The sequence below is a fragment of the Etheostoma spectabile genome, chromosome 1 (genome assembly GCF_008692095.1).
Source record: "Etheostoma spectabile isolate EspeVRDwgs_2016 chromosome 1, UIUC_Espe_1.0, whole genome shotgun sequence".
Lineage (NCBI taxonomy): Eukaryota > Metazoa > Chordata > Actinopteri > Perciformes > Percidae > Etheostoma > Etheostoma spectabile.
This window is the reverse complement of record NC_045733.1, coordinates 13,315,269-13,334,851: the sequence shown is the minus strand read 5'-3', so window position 1 is coordinate 13,334,851 and position 19,583 is coordinate 13,315,269. Positions and strand designations below refer to the sequence as shown.

The window sequence follows — 19,583 nt, the reverse complement described above, 5'->3', positions numbered from 1 at the left end:
CCCCCCCACCAAATCAAGCTGGCCATTTTCTCTCCCACCAACTTCATGCACTACTGTAGATGCTGCTGCACCTTACTTTATATCTGTTACACTGTCCGGCACTGTGTGAAGGATTTTACTCCTTCTGCAATTACACGGCAGTAGATCTGTTTTGTACAGTGACTGTTATGGTATAAAGTAAGATGTTTACCTTTACGGTTGTAAACCCTCACTAGTGCTGATAGCCCTTCTCGATCCTCGCCATGCCAGACATGGCTAGTGTGACAGTGACAGCAGGAGTTAGCATCTTGACCGTTTTTCCCCTTTGTCCTGAGTGTGACTATATCACTACCGTATACCGTAGAGTTTCCAGCACAGCTGTAGGTGTGAAACCAGCACATTCTTTGCTCAGTAGTACAAAGAGTGCACAGCTTCCTGTTGGAGAGTAGTAACTTTGGTGTTTATAATAATAATATTACATGTATGCTTTAGCCCTCAAACCCTAAAAAAAGAGACATCCTGGTGTTTACTCTCCCTTAAAGGACCATACCAGTGGTTTTGCATGTTTTTGCCCGTTAACAACAAATAGTAGATAGATAGATTTATAGTGAATAAATGACAACCCTGTCAGACATTTTCCAAAGCATGCCATCATTTGTTAAATTGATTTCAAGTTCCAGGCCCCTTAATAGTTTAATTTATTTAATTACATTGTGAGAATGAAGTTACAAATATTGGAAACTCCATTGAGATGGAAAATCCATCACAGTGGATTTATGCATGTATTTATTGATCTATTGGTTAATGAGTTGCGAGCTAAGTAAACAAGTTTGAACATTGTTGAAAGTGTAATGTAATTTTCTTGTAGGGCTGCAATTAACACATTTTTTTCATTATCAGGAAAATATTGGAACATCCTATGAGTCTATTGTGACATCTTCAAAAGTATTCTTTGGTTCAACCAACTATCCAAAAACCAAAGAAATGTAGCTTATAATGATGTAAAACACAGAAAAGCAGCAAATTGTAAAAGCAGTAAACAGAGATTTCTTGGCATTTCTGCTTTAAAAATGATTATTAAATGATTCAAATAGTTGACAATTACATTTTTGTTGAATATCTAAATGATTAATCAACTTGTATTAGCTCTAATTTCGTGCATGGTTAAATAAAGAGGGTCGGAGCATCCTTCAACACACCAACCTTTACAAAATACTCTGTATAACTTGACATGCAAATATGACCTTGACGTAAAAATAAACATGACATGAATTGTTCAGTGTGATGGATTAGCTATCTCAAGTTTCAAGTCTCTGCATGACGATTTGTAAAATGTACTGAAACAAAATGGAAACCATTGGAAGGAAATCAGGCTGAAATCTTGTGTTGTGATTTGGCAAAAACTCAGTTGTGATTTATACACAATTTGTCTGTGATGGGCTAAAATATGCAAACACACTGTAACCTTTGATCTGCTGACCCATCTTATTTCTGACTCATAGACTGTCAAATCTGACTGTAATGCTTTACTGATGTTTCTTAAATGTACAGCAGCCATGAATACAAGGAACTGCAAGCATGTAAACGGAATGATAAAAGTAGACTAATGACTGCAAAGGATTCATTTAAGCAGAATGGAATTGTTTTATGCAAAGGAATTTATTAATACTTAGGAACTGCACTATTTTAGCACTTAATTAAGGGATGCATTGTGTCAGATACATTTAAATGTAGTGATATATTTAAATACTTCTGAGCTCAGGTTTTTAGTGGCCTTTCTCTCACCCTCTGTCCCTCAGATTTATGATAAAGAGGGCACAAGGGAGAAACCGCTTTGGAATGAAGAACTTCAAGAAGAGATGGTTTCGCCTCACCAATCACGAGTTTACCTACCACAAAACAAAAGGTGCGATCAAAGGTTCTAAGAGTCTCCTTACAGTTTGCATTGTCGTTGTGTGGGTTTGTGTTAGAATTGGCAGGAGGGAGAGAATCTGCTGAATATACGTTTAGTCTGAATACAATGTGCATTCAACACATATGGTGGAGATTAAGTTACTGAGCAGGCAAAACATTTATGCTGCATCCTAACAGAACGGGCCAAAACACAGAGACTTTAGAAGTCAAGTTAACAGACAAAATAAAGTATACTTATATAGTCATTATGTAGACCAAAAAACATTAATTTTATTTTTTATGTTGCTGTTGATGGGCACTGTTTCCCACGATGCGATGCACAATGAAATGTCAGACTAACATTGCATTTTAATTAACTGAATTTAGTAATTGTAATTATCATTTTACACATTCTTCTATCCTTAGCTTTCTATGTCATTTCTCATGTCTGATTTGTTTCCTTCTACATCCAGGGGAGGGCGCGCTGTGCAGCATTCCCATAGAGAACATTCTGGCTGTAGAGAGGCTAGAGGAGGAGTCTTTTAAGATGAAAAATGTAAGGACCCCACACAGCCAGGAAATCTGTGGAGCTTTACACGTTTGGCCCAAATAGCTCCTACAAGTATTTAGACTCTCCCCTCACTTGCTGTTCCTTCTTCCCTCCTCCAGATGTTCCAGGTGATTCAGCCGGAGCGGGCGCTCTACATCCAGGCCAACAACTGCGTCGAGGCGCGCGACTGGATTGACATCCTGACCAAAGTCAGCCAGTGCAACCGCAAACGCCTTAGCACTTACCATCCTTCAGCCTACCTCAACGGCCACTGGCTCTGCTGCAAGCTCTCAGCAGACACGGCGCCCGGGTGTACACCCTGCACTGGGTACGTAAAGTTGTCAGAAATCCATCCAGCATCAGATTTCCTTTTCTTCTGTTTCCACTCTCTTATCCTACTGTATGCATCTGTTTTCAGCAGTCTCCCAGCAAACATCCAGCTGGACGTAGATGGAGACAGAGAGACGGAGAGGATCTATTCCCTGTTCAGCACATACATGACCAAACTGATCAAGATGCAAGGTTAGACGCTGACACAAGTGTTTGTGAGCACGCACCTGTATGATTACGCATTTCCCATGTTTATTTTCACATTGTCCCTTTTGTTCCGTCGCTCACTCCTCTGCCTGCTGTGTTCCCTTGTAGAGGCCTGTGGCAGTAAGTCTGTGTACGACGGGCCCGAACAGGAGGAGTACTCCAGCTTTGTCATCGACGACCCCCAGGAGACCTACAAAACGCTGAAACTGATTGTTTCAGCTGTGCAGACCTTGGAGCAGCAGCACACCAAGTACAAACGTGACAAGTTCAAGAAGACAAAGATAGGCAGCCAGTATGTGGTTTGTTGTTTATTCATGCAAAATGCAATGGAGGCTTAGACCTGTGGGGAAAATCTTGAGTGTAAAATCTAGTTCATTGCAGAGCAACTTTCCCTTTGGACCAGCAGGTGGTGCAGCCGTACGGCCCACAATTGCCTGTTATTAATTTAACATGTACAAAGTATGGTGGAAATTGAATGTATCCCTTTTAACATAATATTGGCATCATAATTTTTGCCTCCGGCTCTGCTCAGCACCTGATGATCTTGCCAGAAAATGTTGTTATTTATGTTCTATTTTTAGCCCCCAAAAGCACTCTGTAACCTCCTGCCAACAACTAAACACCATCTTTCTCTTTGTTTCCTCAGGGAGCATCCAATTGGAGACAAGAGTTTTCAGTGCTACGTCCGCCAGCAGTCTGAGAGCTCCACCTACTCCATCTAGCCCTGTGTACAGTTTCTATGATGCCCAGAACCAGCCGGAATATTTCATTTCCTGCAAAGAAAATCCATCTTTATAATCCTCCACATCTAGTATTCAGTTTTAAATAATTATTTTTGTCCCCTTAAAACAAGATTTTAAAAAAGTCACGAAGGACTTATTTCCAATGCAATGTATCCATTCTTCAAGGAGAATGTTTCACGATTTTCCAAGAAGCTAGTGAAGTTGTTTTTGGAAATGAGTGTCACCTGAACAAGAGTTTTAAGAGTCAATACCAGACTGAATGAGTTGTGTAGTGTCTCAAGATGCATCACTCCAAATTTGGAGAACAGACCTCCGATCAGAACAGTTGTGGAGGAAAAGAGGGATACAAATGAAGAGATAATCATACCATATATCTATGTGGGTCTCCAGTCTGTGATGTGTGATGGGAGAAAAACAAACATACGTTTTAAAGAAACATACATTTTCACTGGACAGTTTTGACAGTGACCAACACGCACTTTAATGGCCTCTAAATCTATGGATGAACAAGCCTTGCAGCACACTTTCAGAAGCTTATTTTATTGTTATTTGTTTGATTTGTATTTGGATATTTTAATTGTTGAAATGTTCCATTGTATTTCACTTCAGAAGGTAGGAAGGACTGTCATTTCTCCCTCTGTTTTCCCTTATGTTTTTGTTTTTTTATTATTATTCTTTTGTCCCCAACCTCCTCAGGAAGGCTGTGAAGGTCGAGGGCAAACAAGAAGTGATTGTTGGGACCAAGCACAGTCGAGAGCAGCTTGATGTCATCAATGTTAGCTATCAATTTTATCCCTCATTTTGTTATTAATTTTTCATCAACATGCTAACACGTGTATAGGTTCAAGTTTTCATGTTTCATTTGAAGCCTTGTTCTGTTGTTGTTGGATATCATGCTCCTTTGCAACCAGTACCTGAATTGAAGGAATAGCTTTTTTGGAGAGTTCTGACACTGAGTCAGGCAACCCCATTGATGCCTTTTTTCTGTCTTCATAGGTTTCAAGTTGCTGCTCCTTTAAAGTAAGACAAAACACATGGGATGGCTATTAAGTTAAACGCCATCTTGATCTCCATTGATGAACAAAGAATATTATATAATGTCATAACTGCAGAACCAGTTTCTGTTGATATCATGGCCAGATTAACCCACGAGGGGCTCAGGGCAAAACTGCGTGCTGTGGGCCCCTGTTGATTCCCACAATCATGAATTGTGAATTTGTGCATAAGCACAAATATATTTTTTTATATTTTTTAAAAACACATTGTGTAACCACAATATAAACAGAAAATTATACTATGCTAACAATATCCTCTCAGCGGCCACTTTGTTAGGTACACCGGTACAATCTATTGCAAATCAGCTCTGTCATAAATTCAGCCTTTACAAACTTTATAATGTTTCTTTTTTGGTGACATTGTCGGAAATGTGTCAATTGATTTTTTTTTGTTCAAAGTTAAAGGTGGTGTTGTTCTAGACTACATATCATTGAGAGGTGTTTCTATTATTTTTGGTCCGTATTTACACACAGTTCATGAGTTGGGCAGAATAAACACCTCTGAATATAATGCAGTTCAGGACAACCTCATCTCTAACTGTGAACTCAATAATAACCATATAACTAAATGATTCCTCTATGACAGTGTCAAAAAACCTGAACATTATAGGCATCATTAAAGTAGACTTTATGTATTGGATTGCATTAGACTGTACATGCATACATAATAAAGTGACCACTGAGTGTATGTGGTATGAAGTGTGCACAAAGGATTTATAAACACATTTTGTTATTAACGAAATTACAACAAACTACATGCTGAACCTAGAGCCTTTGGGCTCCTGTAGGTCGGGGGCCCTGAGCACCATTTTGCCCAGTTGGTTGTCCAACCTTGGTTAGCATGCACACACATCCATATCTGAAAAATGTCATTAAATCAGTTGCAGGTTCATATAAATGGAAACTGTGTTTTGCTGCTTTTAAGAGGTCCTGCTATTTGTTACCGACATCCAGTAATTGAGCCTCAGCTTGGATAAGATCATTATTTAACACACCCTCAAACTGCATGCGGACATATTAAAGGCATATGTATGTTTCACACTGTGTAAGTAGAAAAGGTTGTTAAAGCCAAACCATCCCTTCAACTGGCAAAGCAGAAACTACGTGTTAGCACAGCTCATTAACAGAGATGGTTTTTAGTTTCTAATTAACTGATATACTAACATTTTACCAGTCTTGTCTGAACGTATGATTGTGATAATGGATAGTTACTAGTGAGTTAGCTTTTTTTTTACTTTGGAAAAATTGCGCCCTGTAGTTTTAAACCTATTTATATGCATTCCTCTGAGAAACTGCCTGCTGTGAATTTTACCGGTAAGCACCCCAGAATCTGTTAAAGGTACAGGATGTATTGTTATTGTTTTATTTTGTTCTACACTTTCCAAAGACAACCAAACTCATTGGCTTTCAAATTCATCAGCACTCACTCGTGCCAAAAGCATTACATCTGAAGAGTAGTTGTAGTCACAGCGACGGTAGCCTCCGCAGTCACTTCCATGCGACTATGACTACAAACCACGACAAATTTTGTATTTTCAAAATCTGAGTACCTGGTTATGTAGCCTCATGGGTGTTCCTGTGATCACAGGATGCCAGTCATCACTTTTATAAAATTCTCTTCTTAAAAAGCAAACAAAAAAAGTCATTGTTTTGTTATGTTTTATATATATATCAAAACCTATACGGTTTTAAAAACAGACCAGCAATTATTCCAACGACATCTTTTTCTTTGTCGAATGTGTTGATTTATGAACTATAAGAAAAGTTCTCAACAGTTTGACTCTGTTTTCTATTGTCTTATCATACAGAAATCTTGCTGTGTACCTGAATGGAAGGACTGTGGTGTGTGTGTTTTGTGCGTATGTGCGTGTTTGTGAGTGGGCATTTGTCAGTAAGTGCATGAGTGACTGACGTGATGAGTTGTTTTGCCAATTGAATTACCCCAGTGTTACAAGTCAGGAAAGGCAGAGTCCCACACAAAATCACTGCCTGTAATAATACTAAAGTCTGTAGTAAGAGTGTGGAAACCCTGTTACTGTACTCTGGCCTAATATGGTGTAATCTCCTTTTTCCTCTTGTATAAAACCACTGTTCCATATCAAGGAACCTTTGCCAATATATTGTCCCCACTTATTTTATGTACTGTATGTATCACAGTAATAACATTGATGAAACATTAAGAGAGCAGCACTGCTGTAACCTCTGAACTTTGGTGAGTGTTTATTTCCACAAGTCACTAACTCTCCTCAGGTGTATGAAACTCAGCAATGCGTGTGTTTTTTTTGCCAAGAGCGAGGAGACTCGGACTGAAGTAAAAACCGCCAAATCGCTCTGTCTCTCATCCCTAACTTGGTAATTCATATTTTGTTCCCAGAAACATCGGCTGAGTTGGTAGGGTAATGCCAGTTACAGTAACGGCAACTCCTCCACCCCAAAGCCCACAAAAGGGATTAGCCTATGCAATTATGTTGTTTCAGCAATAATAGTAACCACCCCTCAAGAAGCCCATCAAATTATCGTAAATTATCAATGCACATCTGCTGACGTTTTGCAGTGAAATTCCTCCTTGGTTAAACACATGCTACTATAGGGGAGAACAGTGTATTTTACAAATATTTTTAAAGTATTAAAATAAGCCTGTTATATGTGTACATAAAACAGTTGAATGAATGGTGAAAATGTGATGTGTTTTTCCCCCTGAATAACTAAATGAAACCAATATTAATGCAAATGTGGTGTATTTGTCGTTGTGTAAAACGGTGCCGTCTGCCTCCTACTGTACAGACACACATCAAGTGCTTCATTTTGTTTCAATTAGTAAAGATGTTTTGTAAAATCGTGTGTTCAGCTGTGGTGCAGAAACATTTATGTTTTCTTTGGGTCCAAGTTTCGCCTTTTATGAGTCAATTATTCCAGAACTTTTTTCACAGCATACATTTTGACATGACATACCAGGAAAAGCACTGGTCTAATTAATAACATAAGTGAATATGCTCATTCCTGGTAGGGCTTAATTGGACATTTGGAACAGAACTAACTATTGTTATTTCTATCCCCTGTGCTTTTATTTCTGTGAAAAGTCCAAGATCTATAATCAATTTCTGACAAATGCCTTCTAAATTATGTCAAGCTCTTTACCAATGTGGTCTACTGGCTTTTTCCTAACTTTAAATTGATGTCATGTCGAATCAAATCCTTATCCAAGTGTGTCTTGCATTTATTGCATGTATGCCAGTCTGTGTAAATGCTGAAGAAAGACCCCATTATCCTAGTATTTCAATGGAACATCAGATCAAGAAATGTTAATGAGTTTGCACCATAGTGCATTCATTTTTAGAATATTAATTTCAGACTCTCACAACACAACATGGCATATTGGATTCAAATTGCAATTTCATTCAAGCAACCATGATATAAAGCCATGTTTTTGTGCCAAAACAATATTTTTGGTATTATTAACGATTCATGTGATTCACTGTACATCATAGTAGTGCTGAACCCACTGAAAATCAACATGTAGCCTGTAGAGCACCTTCTTCTTATTGTGGAGATACTGTATTGCATTGTTCAGAAGAGTAAACATAGCACACAGTGCATAAATACTTAAAAAGTCTTATATATAAGCAGATCATAAATTATTTGTTATTATATTTTGTACAATTAACCTGAACATGGAAAGTAACTTATTGATGCATTAATGTGTAGGTTACATCGCTTTAATGTTGCAACTGCAAGGATGGGGTTTATTTGAATATACTGCTTGGTAGATTAACCTTCAATAATACATCGCAGTTGATTTATATTTTGTATTGATAATCTGAATTCTGAAGTAGCTAGTTACCATATATACAGTCTATGCTAGTTACTAAAGCAGTCGAAGAAGTGAATATTTCCTTTGAAATGGTGTTGTATAAAGTATAAAGTAGCATAAAAGTAGGCCTACCTCAAAACTGTACTTCAATCGGTGGTATGCACTTTATTTTAAGCGTGATTGTGCAAAAAATACATAACCACATTTCAGAATGGTGTAATTCAAGTGGTCTGAGAGAAAAATAGACTTCTGCACCTTCGCTTGTTTTCAGGTTTTCAGCAGCGCCGTTGTTTTCAGAAAATCTAGCCGTCGGACTTTGGCCAATCACAGCTCATTTGAGGGAGAGAGCGCGCGCGTTCCTATTGGCTTTTCTGCGCATGGATTGCCCGGGTGACAAAGAGGGGAGAGGGGCGCTGCGGGAAGAGGTCTCACTCTACTTCAAATACAGTTTTTTTTGCACTCTACCGACTGCAGGCCTACAGCACTTGAGTAAACGGACTTAATTTTCCACCACTGCTAGTAAATATAAAGTTGTCAAATAAATGTAGTGTAATCATGGCGGTTGGCTTTATGCCGGGCCTGTAGTTTGCTGTGTGACTTTAACGTTTCTGTCCTCGTTAGTTAAGTAAGTAGCTAGCTAGCTAGCTAGCTAGTGTTATGAGCTACCATAGACTGTTGGATGCTAGCAACTAAACACCTGGCTTGACTAAAATAATACATAAAATAACTAGAAAGCATAAATAAAACTTGTTCATAGACTATTTTCTCCGTCTTGTTTTTTCACCCGGGAGCCACTCAACGCAGCAACATGCTTGGTGTGTGTTTGTGTGTGTGTGTGTGTGTGGGGGGGGGCAGCGCTCCCTAGCTGCCGCCGCTCAGACCCTAACTGGCAGCCTCCTCCACTCCCCCGTCTCTACGAAAACACTTTCGGGAAGAATAACGTTTTTCTGTTCTCAGCAGCCAGTCTTAACTCAGAGCCAAACCGTGGCCTAGCGGGAAAAACGGCTCGACTATGTGGAGTAAGAAACAGGCACTAGGGGAATCCTTGGCTTGTCTCGTATTTCTTGTGACGCTCATCGATGCTCATCGATGTAAGTATGCAAGTGTTTGGGTTTTTGCGGTTTGCATTTTGAACCCTACGTAGCAAAGTAATTCACGGAATAGCCAGTTTGTTTAGTGTCAGTGCCTCGGACTGAAAGCAGCTTTCAGCCTGGATTTGACAAGTTGGGAACGGTTTTAGGACTTTTATAACTTTTTAAGCAAATAGTAAAAAAAAATAAAGTGTAAGGGGTCGTGACTCCACACCGTGAAACAATGCCTGGAGAATATGAGCTACGCTTGTTAGTGGTTTCTGGGAAATAACGGTTTCGCAATGACCTTTATTTTTCTTTTCAAGCCAATTCACAGAAGAATCATTTGGTTGTCCACACTTGGTCCGTGCATGCAGGCACCGGCCACATCAGCCATCTGTCATGAGGACTTGAATTCCTGCTGAGATCAGTCATGTGTTTTTTATAATGTAGTTCCATATGCCTGTTTGTTCTAATCACACATGTCAATGTATCATTGCACAGTAAATAGGCTTCAGTTCTTGTTGTTGTGATAGCTAACATGCAAACACTGATAATGAAGAGATAGCTTCATATATTTAAGTGTGTGTGTGTGTCTGTCTCTCTGTCTTTGTCTAACAGTCCTGAGCCATAACACAGCCTCCCAGTTCCTGAGAAGGCACAAGAGAGCCAACTCTCTGTTTGAGGAGAGCAAGAAGGGCAACCTGGAGAGGGAGTGCATCGAGGAGCTGTGCAACAAGGAGGAGGCCAGGGAGATCTTTGAGAACCATCCAGAGACTGTAAGATAAGCGCAGCAACACCTGATCTTACTGGTTAGCTGTGTCCTGGGGGCAAAGTAGCCTGGTTCCAGAGTTCCCTGGAAGGGGATGAGAAAGAAGAACAAGTGAAATATCAGAGATGGGTTAAACCGTAAACGTGAAAGAAAATGCAAGTGATAGATCAGACTATGGCTGCAACCAACGTTTCTTTTCATTATTGGGGATTTTGCTGATTATTACTATAACATAACATATCAGAAAATAGCAAAAACAATTACTATTCAAGTTGACATCTTCAGATGTCATATTTTGTTCAACCCATCAGACGCTAAAACTTTGAAATGTTTAACTTCCTATCAGTATAATTTAGAAAAATGAAACATGAAAATTTGCATCTGCATGCAGATTTATGTTATACTATGAACGTTTCGAACAGAGCATTTATCCAGAGAACAGCTGGCTGTAATCTCCTTTCTTTGTCTTCCTTTCCTTAAATGTGATTTTTTAATCCCTTGGTCAATCTCTTGTCTGTTTTTTTCCAGGAATACTTCTACCCCAAATATGTTGGTGAGTTTGCAGAATTTATTGTGTTTATTATGTTCTAACATCGGTTTTGTTTTGCCTTTAGTAGTCTGTTCTAAAAAAGAAAAACTCTTTGTTGCAGCTTGTCTGGGTTCACATCGTGTCGGCATCAACAACCAGAACTCGGATGCTATCCCCTCAGACCTTCGCACCTGCGTGAGAGGTGAGGGGCTTTTTACTGTAGTAGAAAATGGGCTAACAAAGGTCATCCCCACCGGTGAAATGGTTTCATTACCATTCTGTGTGTGTGTGTGTGTGTGTGTGTGTGTGTTTGGTGTCCACAACTGTTTGTCAGAGATCAGTGACCAGTGCACACCACCTCCATGCTACAAGGAGGGTTCAAAGAGCTGTGTGGATGGACAGGCCTCCTTCACCTGTGAGTGCAAACCCGGCTGGAAGGGGCCCCGCTGTGAGGAAGGTGAGTTCTGATAAATCTTTTGGGATTTTAAATATTTTCGTTAAGCTTTTTAAATATGCATATATCTGCTTATTGTCAGTATTTTGTACTTGATGAAATAGACGTGATGTTTTTAACTTTTTTGAAAGGATTTAACTCGCTGCTGATAAATGTTGTTGTGTGATGTGTTGACTGGGCAGACATCAATGAGTGTTCAGATCCTGAATTTCCAGCGGGATGTAACCAAAAATGTTACAACTTACCCGGTAGTTTCCACTGCATGTGTGAAGATGGCTACTTCCTCAATGACAAAGTCAGCTGCGTGGGTAAGACATTTATTTTAGTTGCGATTTGTGACAATAATGTTGTCAATCATTTCAAGTTTATTCATTTCAATTACACCAAAGGACAGAGAAGTACAGTCTCATGAACTGAATGTGTGTGTGTGTGTGTGTGTGTGTGTGTGTGTGTGTGTGTGTGTGTGTGTTGTGTGTGTGTGTGTTTGTGTTTGTACTATATTAATGGTTATATATGAGGACATCCAGCTGTTTTACTGTCATGAAAGAGGGACATATAGCGCTACTAAGCAGCTGAGCAAGCAAACATGTTTTGATGGGGTTTATTATTCCTTTTATACCTCCTTTTTATTTAATCATATTGAGGGTGGAACCCTCACACTTCATAACAAATACTCTGTTGTCCAGCTGTTGTCCTCAAGGACTTGAACCATTTGTTTTTTCTAAATCTGACTGACCTGAGGTGACTTCTTATGTAACAGGATGTGAATAGCTTTAACATCTGAAAAGATGTTCCATCCTTTTTGCTGTAAACAGATCATACTCACATCTTTAAGCTGTTAGAACTTGCTTGTTGTAGATGCTTGTTGTCTGATTTCATTCATTTCTATCTGTCCTTTTTCCGTGTGGGCAGGTTACTCAGTGTTTATCACGGAGTGTGTTAAGGCTTGTTGAGTGCAAAGTCTTGACTAACATGGACTGAGTTTGGTAAATTAGTTTGGTGTTTTTTTTTATGGGCTGTGGAGATTTAGAAGACATTACATGAACGCCAAGTGATTGATGGTGTTATTTTACATTGTATCATACATTACAAATGCATTACATTACATCATACATTGTTGCAAGCAAACACTGTTATAACAAGTTTTTATTGGCACATTCAAGTTAGCTACATTTAATAATTATTTTCAATTAATCTGTCAAATATTTACAAATTAAAATTATTAATTTCTTCATCAACATTTCAGAAAACATTCAAAAATGACACTCACATTTTCCCTAAGCCCCATGTCATATCTTCAAGTTGCCTATTTTGTTGGATAGTGTAAATGAAACTGCAGCAAATGTTTGCAGATAAAAAATGGTAGTATAAGAACTTTTAGTTGTTGTCATTTCTTTAATATTTATTATTTTAACTAATGTACCAAAATTACAAAAAACTCCATATAGTTTATTTGCATATTTTTTTAAATCAGGACTCAGACAGTTCATTTTAAAAAATCCCCCAAATGCATTTTCCCATTGTCACTGCTTATTCTTCAGATATAGATGAATGCCTGATGTACCCCAGTCTGTGTGAAAAACCGGCCAAATGTGTCAACACGCCAGGCATGTATGAGTGCCGATGTCCCCTGGGTTTCAAATATAACTTCACTTCCAAGTCCTGCAATGGTGAGACATCAATTTGTTCTTCCTGTCTTACTACAAAGAATCATATAGTTAGACTGGTGAGTGGCGACAAATCAAACCTGAGTTAATTAACCAGTTTTTTTGTATGCTTGGCTCCCACTGATACACACATTTTGTAATCAAACACTTTGAATAAAAAGCTACCATAGACATGGAACCAAAGACCACTGCCTGTACATTTCTCTCTTCCTGTCTTTTAGATATAGATGAGTGTGAGTTGCGCGTCTGTGACGGGACTTGTATAAACACAGTGGGCAGCTATGCGTGTCACTGTGATGGTCGTCTGGGTCTCCATTTGGCGGAGGATGAGCGGTACTGTGAAAGAATCCCTGTTTGTGTAGATCTGTATGACCACAGACACAATGAGATGCTTTACCTGGGGGAGCAGTTTGCAGGCCTTCCTGTCATCTATCTGCGCTTCCGTTTGCCGGAGAACACAAAGTGAGGGTCTATCACAAACGCACACACACACACACACACACACACACACACACACACACACACACAGATGTAGTGTACTTATTTTTTTAAAGGATCGTAATAATACTGTAATCTTCTAATGCCTGGAAATGCCGGGAAAAGTGATTGGGCTAAATCATTGGTATAATGCAATTACATTTGCACATAATTACAGTTTACAGACCACTGTGCAAACTCTCCCTTTCTGGTTGTTAGGTTTGCAGCAGAGTTTGACTTCCGTACCTTTGACCCAGAAGGAGTTGTGCTGTACGCAGAGTCCTCGCAGGACTCGTGGTTCATGTTGGGGCTAAGAGGCGGACAGATTGAAATCCAGTTCAAAAACGAGCACACATCCAAGGTCACCACCGGGGGTAAAGCCATCAATGATGGACAGTGGCATGTGGTAAGAAAGAAGAAGAGCTGTAGGCCAGAATGTCCCAACACATACTGAACTTGTTCCACTATAGTTAACATAGTGGTAGCTGAAGTGCTAATCGATAAACTGAATTAATGGAAAGTGTGTGTTGTGTGTAACTGTAGGCTCTGGTGCTAAACTGTGTTGAGTCACAGTACAGTGAGAAAGAGTTATGATGATATGTGAAACATGCAGATCTCTGTGGATGAACTGGAGAGCAGCATCAGTGTGAAGATCAGCAAGGAAGCTGTGATGAGCATCAACAGCCCTGACAGTCTCTTTACTTCAGTTAACGGCAAACTGGAAACCAAGGTCTACATTGCTGGTCTGCCCAACCGCACTGACAATCTCATCAAACCTGTAAGGAGGTCGTCTGAAAGCCCACTACATCTAATCAAATCACCTTTATGACATAGTAAAATGAATATATCTGAGTTTACATTGGCCCAGCTCCAAGCCAGTCTTGTAATAAGTGTGTGTATCCATCGATTCATTAGATCAACCCTCGACTTGACGGCTGCATCCGGGGCTGGAACCTGATGAATCAGGGAGCATCTGGGGTAAAGGAGGTCATCCACGAGAAGAGGAGTAAACATTGCTTTGTGCATGTGGAACGAGGGTCTTTCTTCACTGGTGCAGGACTGGCAAAGTTTGACATTGACTACAGTGAGTAAATGCAGTTATACTTTATTAATCCATATGGGGAAGTTTGGCATTAAGTAGCCACAGCACAGTGGTTTTGAGCATGGTGCCTTGGTTTAAGGGCAGCAACAGGAGTGTTATCAAGCATGTGTGGTATAGGGGGAATGGGAGGAAAGAGAAACACCTGGAGGAGGAAACACAAATAGAGCATACAATTCCACACAGAAAGAAGTTGGATGGTTTCGAAGAAAGTCCTGTCTTATGTAGTCATATAGACCAGCACAGGTGCTCTGTAGACATACCTGTGTACTGTATAGTTGGTTCTACTGTAGCTGTTATACTTGTATGTTCCATATATTCACTATCATGACAGAACTTCTCAGGGTTTTAGAAACACAGACTTTCTAAAAAGACCATGTGATTTAAATATTCAAAGATTTTTGCAAAAGTTGAGTAAAATAGGAACATGTGATCCGTAAAAACAAAATGTTCCTAAATGTCCAACCAGCCAAAAGAAATGTATTTGTGTTTTCCTATTTGTGCATGTGTAACTAGGTGATTCTGGGAGCTGGAATGTGGATGTAAAGATGAACATACGTCCGTCCAGCAGCACAGGTGTACTCTTTGCTCTTGTCCACAACAACACAGTCCCTCTGTCAGTTGCTGTGGTAACGCAGGGAGAAGATGCTGTGAGTTCATTCATAATTTTGTTGGAAATAAGCACATATGTATTTATCTGCATGTTGGCACACATATACAAGCATAAACACCCATGGTTAAAATTTGCCATGTTATCTAGAACCTGCAAGTGTTCTTGGACGGTGTCTCCGTGGCAACGCTGGACTCACTGATGTTGTGTTACCCTGACCGGCTGACAGTGCAGCTGAATGTGTCTACCAAAGAAATCCAAATCTCAGCCAATACCTCCACTGTTACCTACATGAAGTCTGATGCCCTGTGGGAGGCACTGAAGCACCTCAACAGCACCATGCAGAACCCCATCAGTACATACATTGGTGGGATACCAGGTTAGTTTAAGTAGTAGGTAACTATGAGCATGATTTATTAGCTATATATAGTCTCTATTAAAGGGCTAATGTGGATTCCTGGCTATTATAACTTACAGTATAAATGCCAACCAGTCCTCATCTATTTCTAAGAAAGCTCTTTCAGGGATGCCATTCTCCTTATTAAAGAATTCCAAAGCAAAGCTAAATGGAATAGCTTCCTGATTGTGTTGAAACAACATAACTGTTGGCAACTCTTGCTATCGGCTATACTTAGTCATAGTGGTGCTTTGAGCTAAATGCTAACGTCAGCATGCTGTCATTCTCACAGTAGTCTCTATCCTAAGCGTTCCACTTCCGGGATTGCTCCGGTGCTGCAGGAAATTCCACCGGAGGCATACATTTTCCATTTCCTTTCGCTCTCTTTTTGTTGGAATTTTAAATTCTGTTGATTTATGAGGACCATTGTTGACTGCTTAGTAAATTGAGACAGCTAGCTAGACTATCTGTCCAATCTGAGTTTTCTCATTTTGCAGTGGCTCTGTGTGGAGTTTAGCACCGCCCCATGACAATTCTGATTGATATAAAGAAATTCTATTAAACCAGAGCACGTTTTTCTCAAACATTTACATTTTTGACCAGATGATGGCGCTCAAGTAATGGAGAGGGACATGTTGAGCCATTTCTCTTAAACCCAAATGCCAACCTCATGGTGGAGCTAGAGGAAAGCCCAGAGGATTACCAAAATCATTAGGGACGTTTCCTGGGAACCATGAATGTCTTTACAAGATGTCATGGCAAGCCATTCAATAGATATTTCAGGCTGGACCAACAGACAGACCGATATTGTAATCCTCTGAAGCCATGGCTTAAAACGTTGTCATTAGTTACCTCTCCTTCCTCTGAACAAACAATTTTCTTTCTTCAGATTTGTTGTTAAATAAATGACTAAATTAATGAAATCAGCAAAGCCAGTCTCTCCTGGGGTTTACTGGAATCTTTTATTTACACTTTTAGATTGTAACAGCCAAGTCAAGAAGTTAGGACTCATCTCCATCCAGTTTAATGGTCTATGTTTTGGGTAAAACTAAACTTTCTACAGTTCTCACCTCTTTTTTACCTGTTAATGTAAAAAAAAAAAAAAAAAAAAAAAGTAGTATAAAGGGCTATATTTACCACCATCTCTCGTCATTGTCATTCTCACTGGCTTTCCCATTCTCGCTCTCTTTCAGATGACGTCCCGTTACCTGCCACCCCTGTGACGGCTTTTTACCACGGCTGCATGGACATCACTATCAACGGCCAAAAGCTGGACTTTGACATGGCTCTCAGCAAACATAACAGTATTAAGTCCCATTCCTGTCCTCCTGTGTCTGCCCCAGAGACACCCTGACGCACCGTACCCGCACAGAAAGTGACCTTAATTAACATCGCATTAAAAAGCCTCCACATTAGGCAGCATCCCACAGCGGCCACTTCTTGGGATAATTTGGAAAGAGAGATATATAAGAGAAGAGGTGATAGGAGGGAGGAAGGAGGTGAGAAAGAAGTGACAAATGGAGACAGAGGTAAACGGTTATGGATTTAAAAATATGTTGTGGCAACTTTCACTGATGGGTTAATTCTAAGGTTTGTCTTATGCTTTTCATCCATACAGTATAATTGTTCCAGTTCTGGAAGCATTTTGTTGAGTTATTTTTTGTAACGTTTTTAGTGAGTCACAACGAAAGCTAGCTTGCCAATGAACTAGTTGGAAGCTGGATGACGTAGTTGTAGCAGTTTGTTGCAATGAACTACATGCTTTCCAAGAAATGGAAAAGAGTTTAAGATTTGAGTATGAAAAGAGCTGAGCTCTGTGGCACCCGTACCATGTGTTGAGCCAGAGATGGTTATGTTTGTATAGAAAAATAAACAAATTGTCACTGTTGACCAGGCTTTGAGACCACGTGCATCTTTTTTCTCTGTTGTTGAATCATCATCTAACTTCCCTTTAATACTGGTCTCATGGAGGCAAACGTCTGGAGACAACTAGAAATTGTGGTTGTTGGTTGTGGTAGCAAAAACCACGGAGGTGAAAGCTGAGCCTCTAGGCTTTACATCCAATTCCTGTTGCATTTTCTTGTTTGAGACATCATCCCTAATTGGTGCTCTGTCTTCTTGAAGGGTTGCATTGGTTTAGTAACATTTAGAAACATGGGTTACATTTGTGTTGTACCCAGAACCCACCATGGTTGCTGCCAGATGTAAACACCTCTCGTTCTGGCTGGACTAACAAGACTACTTACAACTTTCTGTCTTCATAAATTCTCCCTGTTAGTTCAGAATTCACCTTGTATATAAAACAAGCCATCTTTAATATATAACTTAAATGTAATTGTTCAGTGTTGTGTTTGTTTTATTGTTTGTTTTAATAAAATTGGCCAAAGCAACCTGATAGTATTGAATTTCAACATCGCATCTATCTGCCCTCTTACCACAGCCAGTGTGTGGTCGTCTTTCATAAATCCTTGGTGACACATTACATTACATGTCATTTAGCTGACACTTTTATCCAAAGCGACTTATAATTGCTATACACTGTATATGTCAGAGGCCACACGCCTCTGGAGCAAGCATGGATCAAGTGTCTTGCTCAGGGACACATTGGTTGATGTGTTGCAGTGGGATAGACTCTGGATCTCCCACACCAAAGGCATGTGTCATATCCACTGCACCATCACCACCCAACACAACAAACTCATATAGCAGTTATTTACAAAACACTGTTTTTTTGCAGGAAATGAAGAAAACATGGCACCGCACCACCATGCTCCATTCTGGCACCATCATTCCATTAAACTAGCTATGTAATCAAAATCATATTTTAATTCAGTTCTAGCATATAATGCACACAGTACATGGTAAAACTTGTTATTTGTAGCGTCACGCCCATGAATGGGACATTACTACAAAAATTGTTTGAGGGCCATTACAAAATATTTGTTTATAATACCCTTCAATTTAGTGAATGATGTTCATAAATAAGTCAATGTTTGGGTCCGTATTTAAAAAGACAACACCTACAGCCTGCAAAAAATATATATATATTTATTTTGTAAACTATTTTTTTTACTGTTCAACATTTACAGTAACAATAAAACATAATTTTTAAACATTTTTAATGCTGCAACCTAAGCTGTACTAATGTAAGATTTCCTCTGGATTTTCCACTGTGTGATGATGAGCAATTCAAAAATGTTAATGTAATTTTAAATTGCAACATCCTATATGACAAAACAGAATAATTCAACACGTGACACACTGTGGTCTATTGGCCTAGACAGAAATTGGAATACATAGGAAAAGCAATTCAATGGCTGAATTATAGACATTAGATAATGAAAGCAGGGAAGGGCAGAAAGGGCAATCACACCATATTCAGGGAAAACAAAACAGAAAGAAAAAAATACTTGAAAAGGGAAGATATGAGTCTAAAAAAAAACTTCCCTGAAATCTTTTAAGCTGTATAATAACTGCTCTGATAGCACTATTAAAGTGGAGGAAGCTCTCTGATCCTTAGTACTTACTTACTTAAGTAGTAATACCACAATTTTAAAATACTCCATTACATATGTACATCACTTTCAAAGGTGAAGTTCATTTTAATGACTTCTGCTGAAACAATATTACAATAAATTATAATGCTGTACAATAAACTACTCTACTAAGTCAACTAACATGTAAAGTTGTTAAATACAACGTCAAAGATTGTACAGTCTATAAGGGGCCATTTTGCATATTGGATAATGTGTATTTATTTTGATACTTAAAGAATACCATGCTAATAATAGTTACAAAACATACTTTTACTTAAGTAAAATTTAGAATGCAGGACGTTTTGTCTGTAAAATTAGTAGCCTACTTTTACCAACTTGTTTGATACAGAGACGCGCACGGGCGCGCACACACACACACACTCGCACGCACACACACACACACA

At 39.2% G+C, this 19,583-nt stretch overlaps 2 protein-coding genes across 6 annotated transcripts in view; both read left to right on the top strand.

Moving 5' to 3' along the window:
- Positions 1 to 19,583, top strand: part of rasa3 (RAS p21 protein activator 3) — a 60,052-nt gene that overhangs the window by 39,426 nt on the left and 1,043 nt on the right. For 3 of the 5 annotated variants that reach the window (XM_032532675.1, XM_032532420.1, XM_032532570.1), the window contains 6 exons: positions 1,779 to 1,885; positions 2,346 to 2,428; positions 2,542 to 2,750; positions 2,841 to 2,944; positions 3,068 to 3,251; positions 3,606 to 7,123. In XM_032532675.1, the coding sequence (XP_032388566.1) occupies positions 1,779 to 1,885; positions 2,346 to 2,428; positions 2,542 to 2,750; positions 2,841 to 2,944; positions 3,068 to 3,251; positions 3,606 to 3,681 (763 nt within the window). In that variant the 3' untranslated portion in view covers positions 3,682 to 7,123. Of the gene's footprint in view, positions 1 to 1,778; positions 1,886 to 2,345; positions 2,429 to 2,541; positions 2,751 to 2,840; positions 2,945 to 3,067; positions 3,252 to 3,605; positions 8,196 to 19,583 lie in introns of those variants that run through there. The other 2 variants (XM_032532641.1, XM_032532491.1) reach the window with 2 other exon arrangements.
- The window catches only part of pros1 (protein S), a 24,340-nt gene continuing 14,150 nt past the window's right edge, over positions 9,394 to 19,583 (top strand). Inside the window, exons 1-14 of the mRNA XM_032520114.1 lie at positions 9,394 to 9,659; positions 10,260 to 10,417; positions 10,939 to 10,963; positions 11,061 to 11,141; positions 11,274 to 11,396; positions 11,576 to 11,701; positions 12,935 to 13,063; positions 13,282 to 13,522; positions 13,757 to 13,943; positions 14,151 to 14,315; positions 14,453 to 14,621; positions 15,153 to 15,286; positions 15,397 to 15,625; positions 16,837 to 16,995. Of these exons, the coding sequence (XP_032376005.1) occupies positions 9,581 to 9,659; positions 10,260 to 10,417; positions 10,939 to 10,963; positions 11,061 to 11,141; positions 11,274 to 11,396; positions 11,576 to 11,701; positions 12,935 to 13,063; positions 13,282 to 13,522; positions 13,757 to 13,943; positions 14,151 to 14,315; positions 14,453 to 14,621; positions 15,153 to 15,286; positions 15,397 to 15,625; positions 16,837 to 16,995 (2,005 nt within the window). The 5' untranslated portion in view covers positions 9,394 to 9,580. The remainder of the gene's footprint in view (positions 9,660 to 10,259; positions 10,418 to 10,938; positions 10,964 to 11,060; positions 11,142 to 11,273; positions 11,397 to 11,575; positions 11,702 to 12,934; positions 13,064 to 13,281; positions 13,523 to 13,756; positions 13,944 to 14,150; positions 14,316 to 14,452; positions 14,622 to 15,152; positions 15,287 to 15,396; positions 15,626 to 16,836; positions 16,996 to 19,583) is intronic.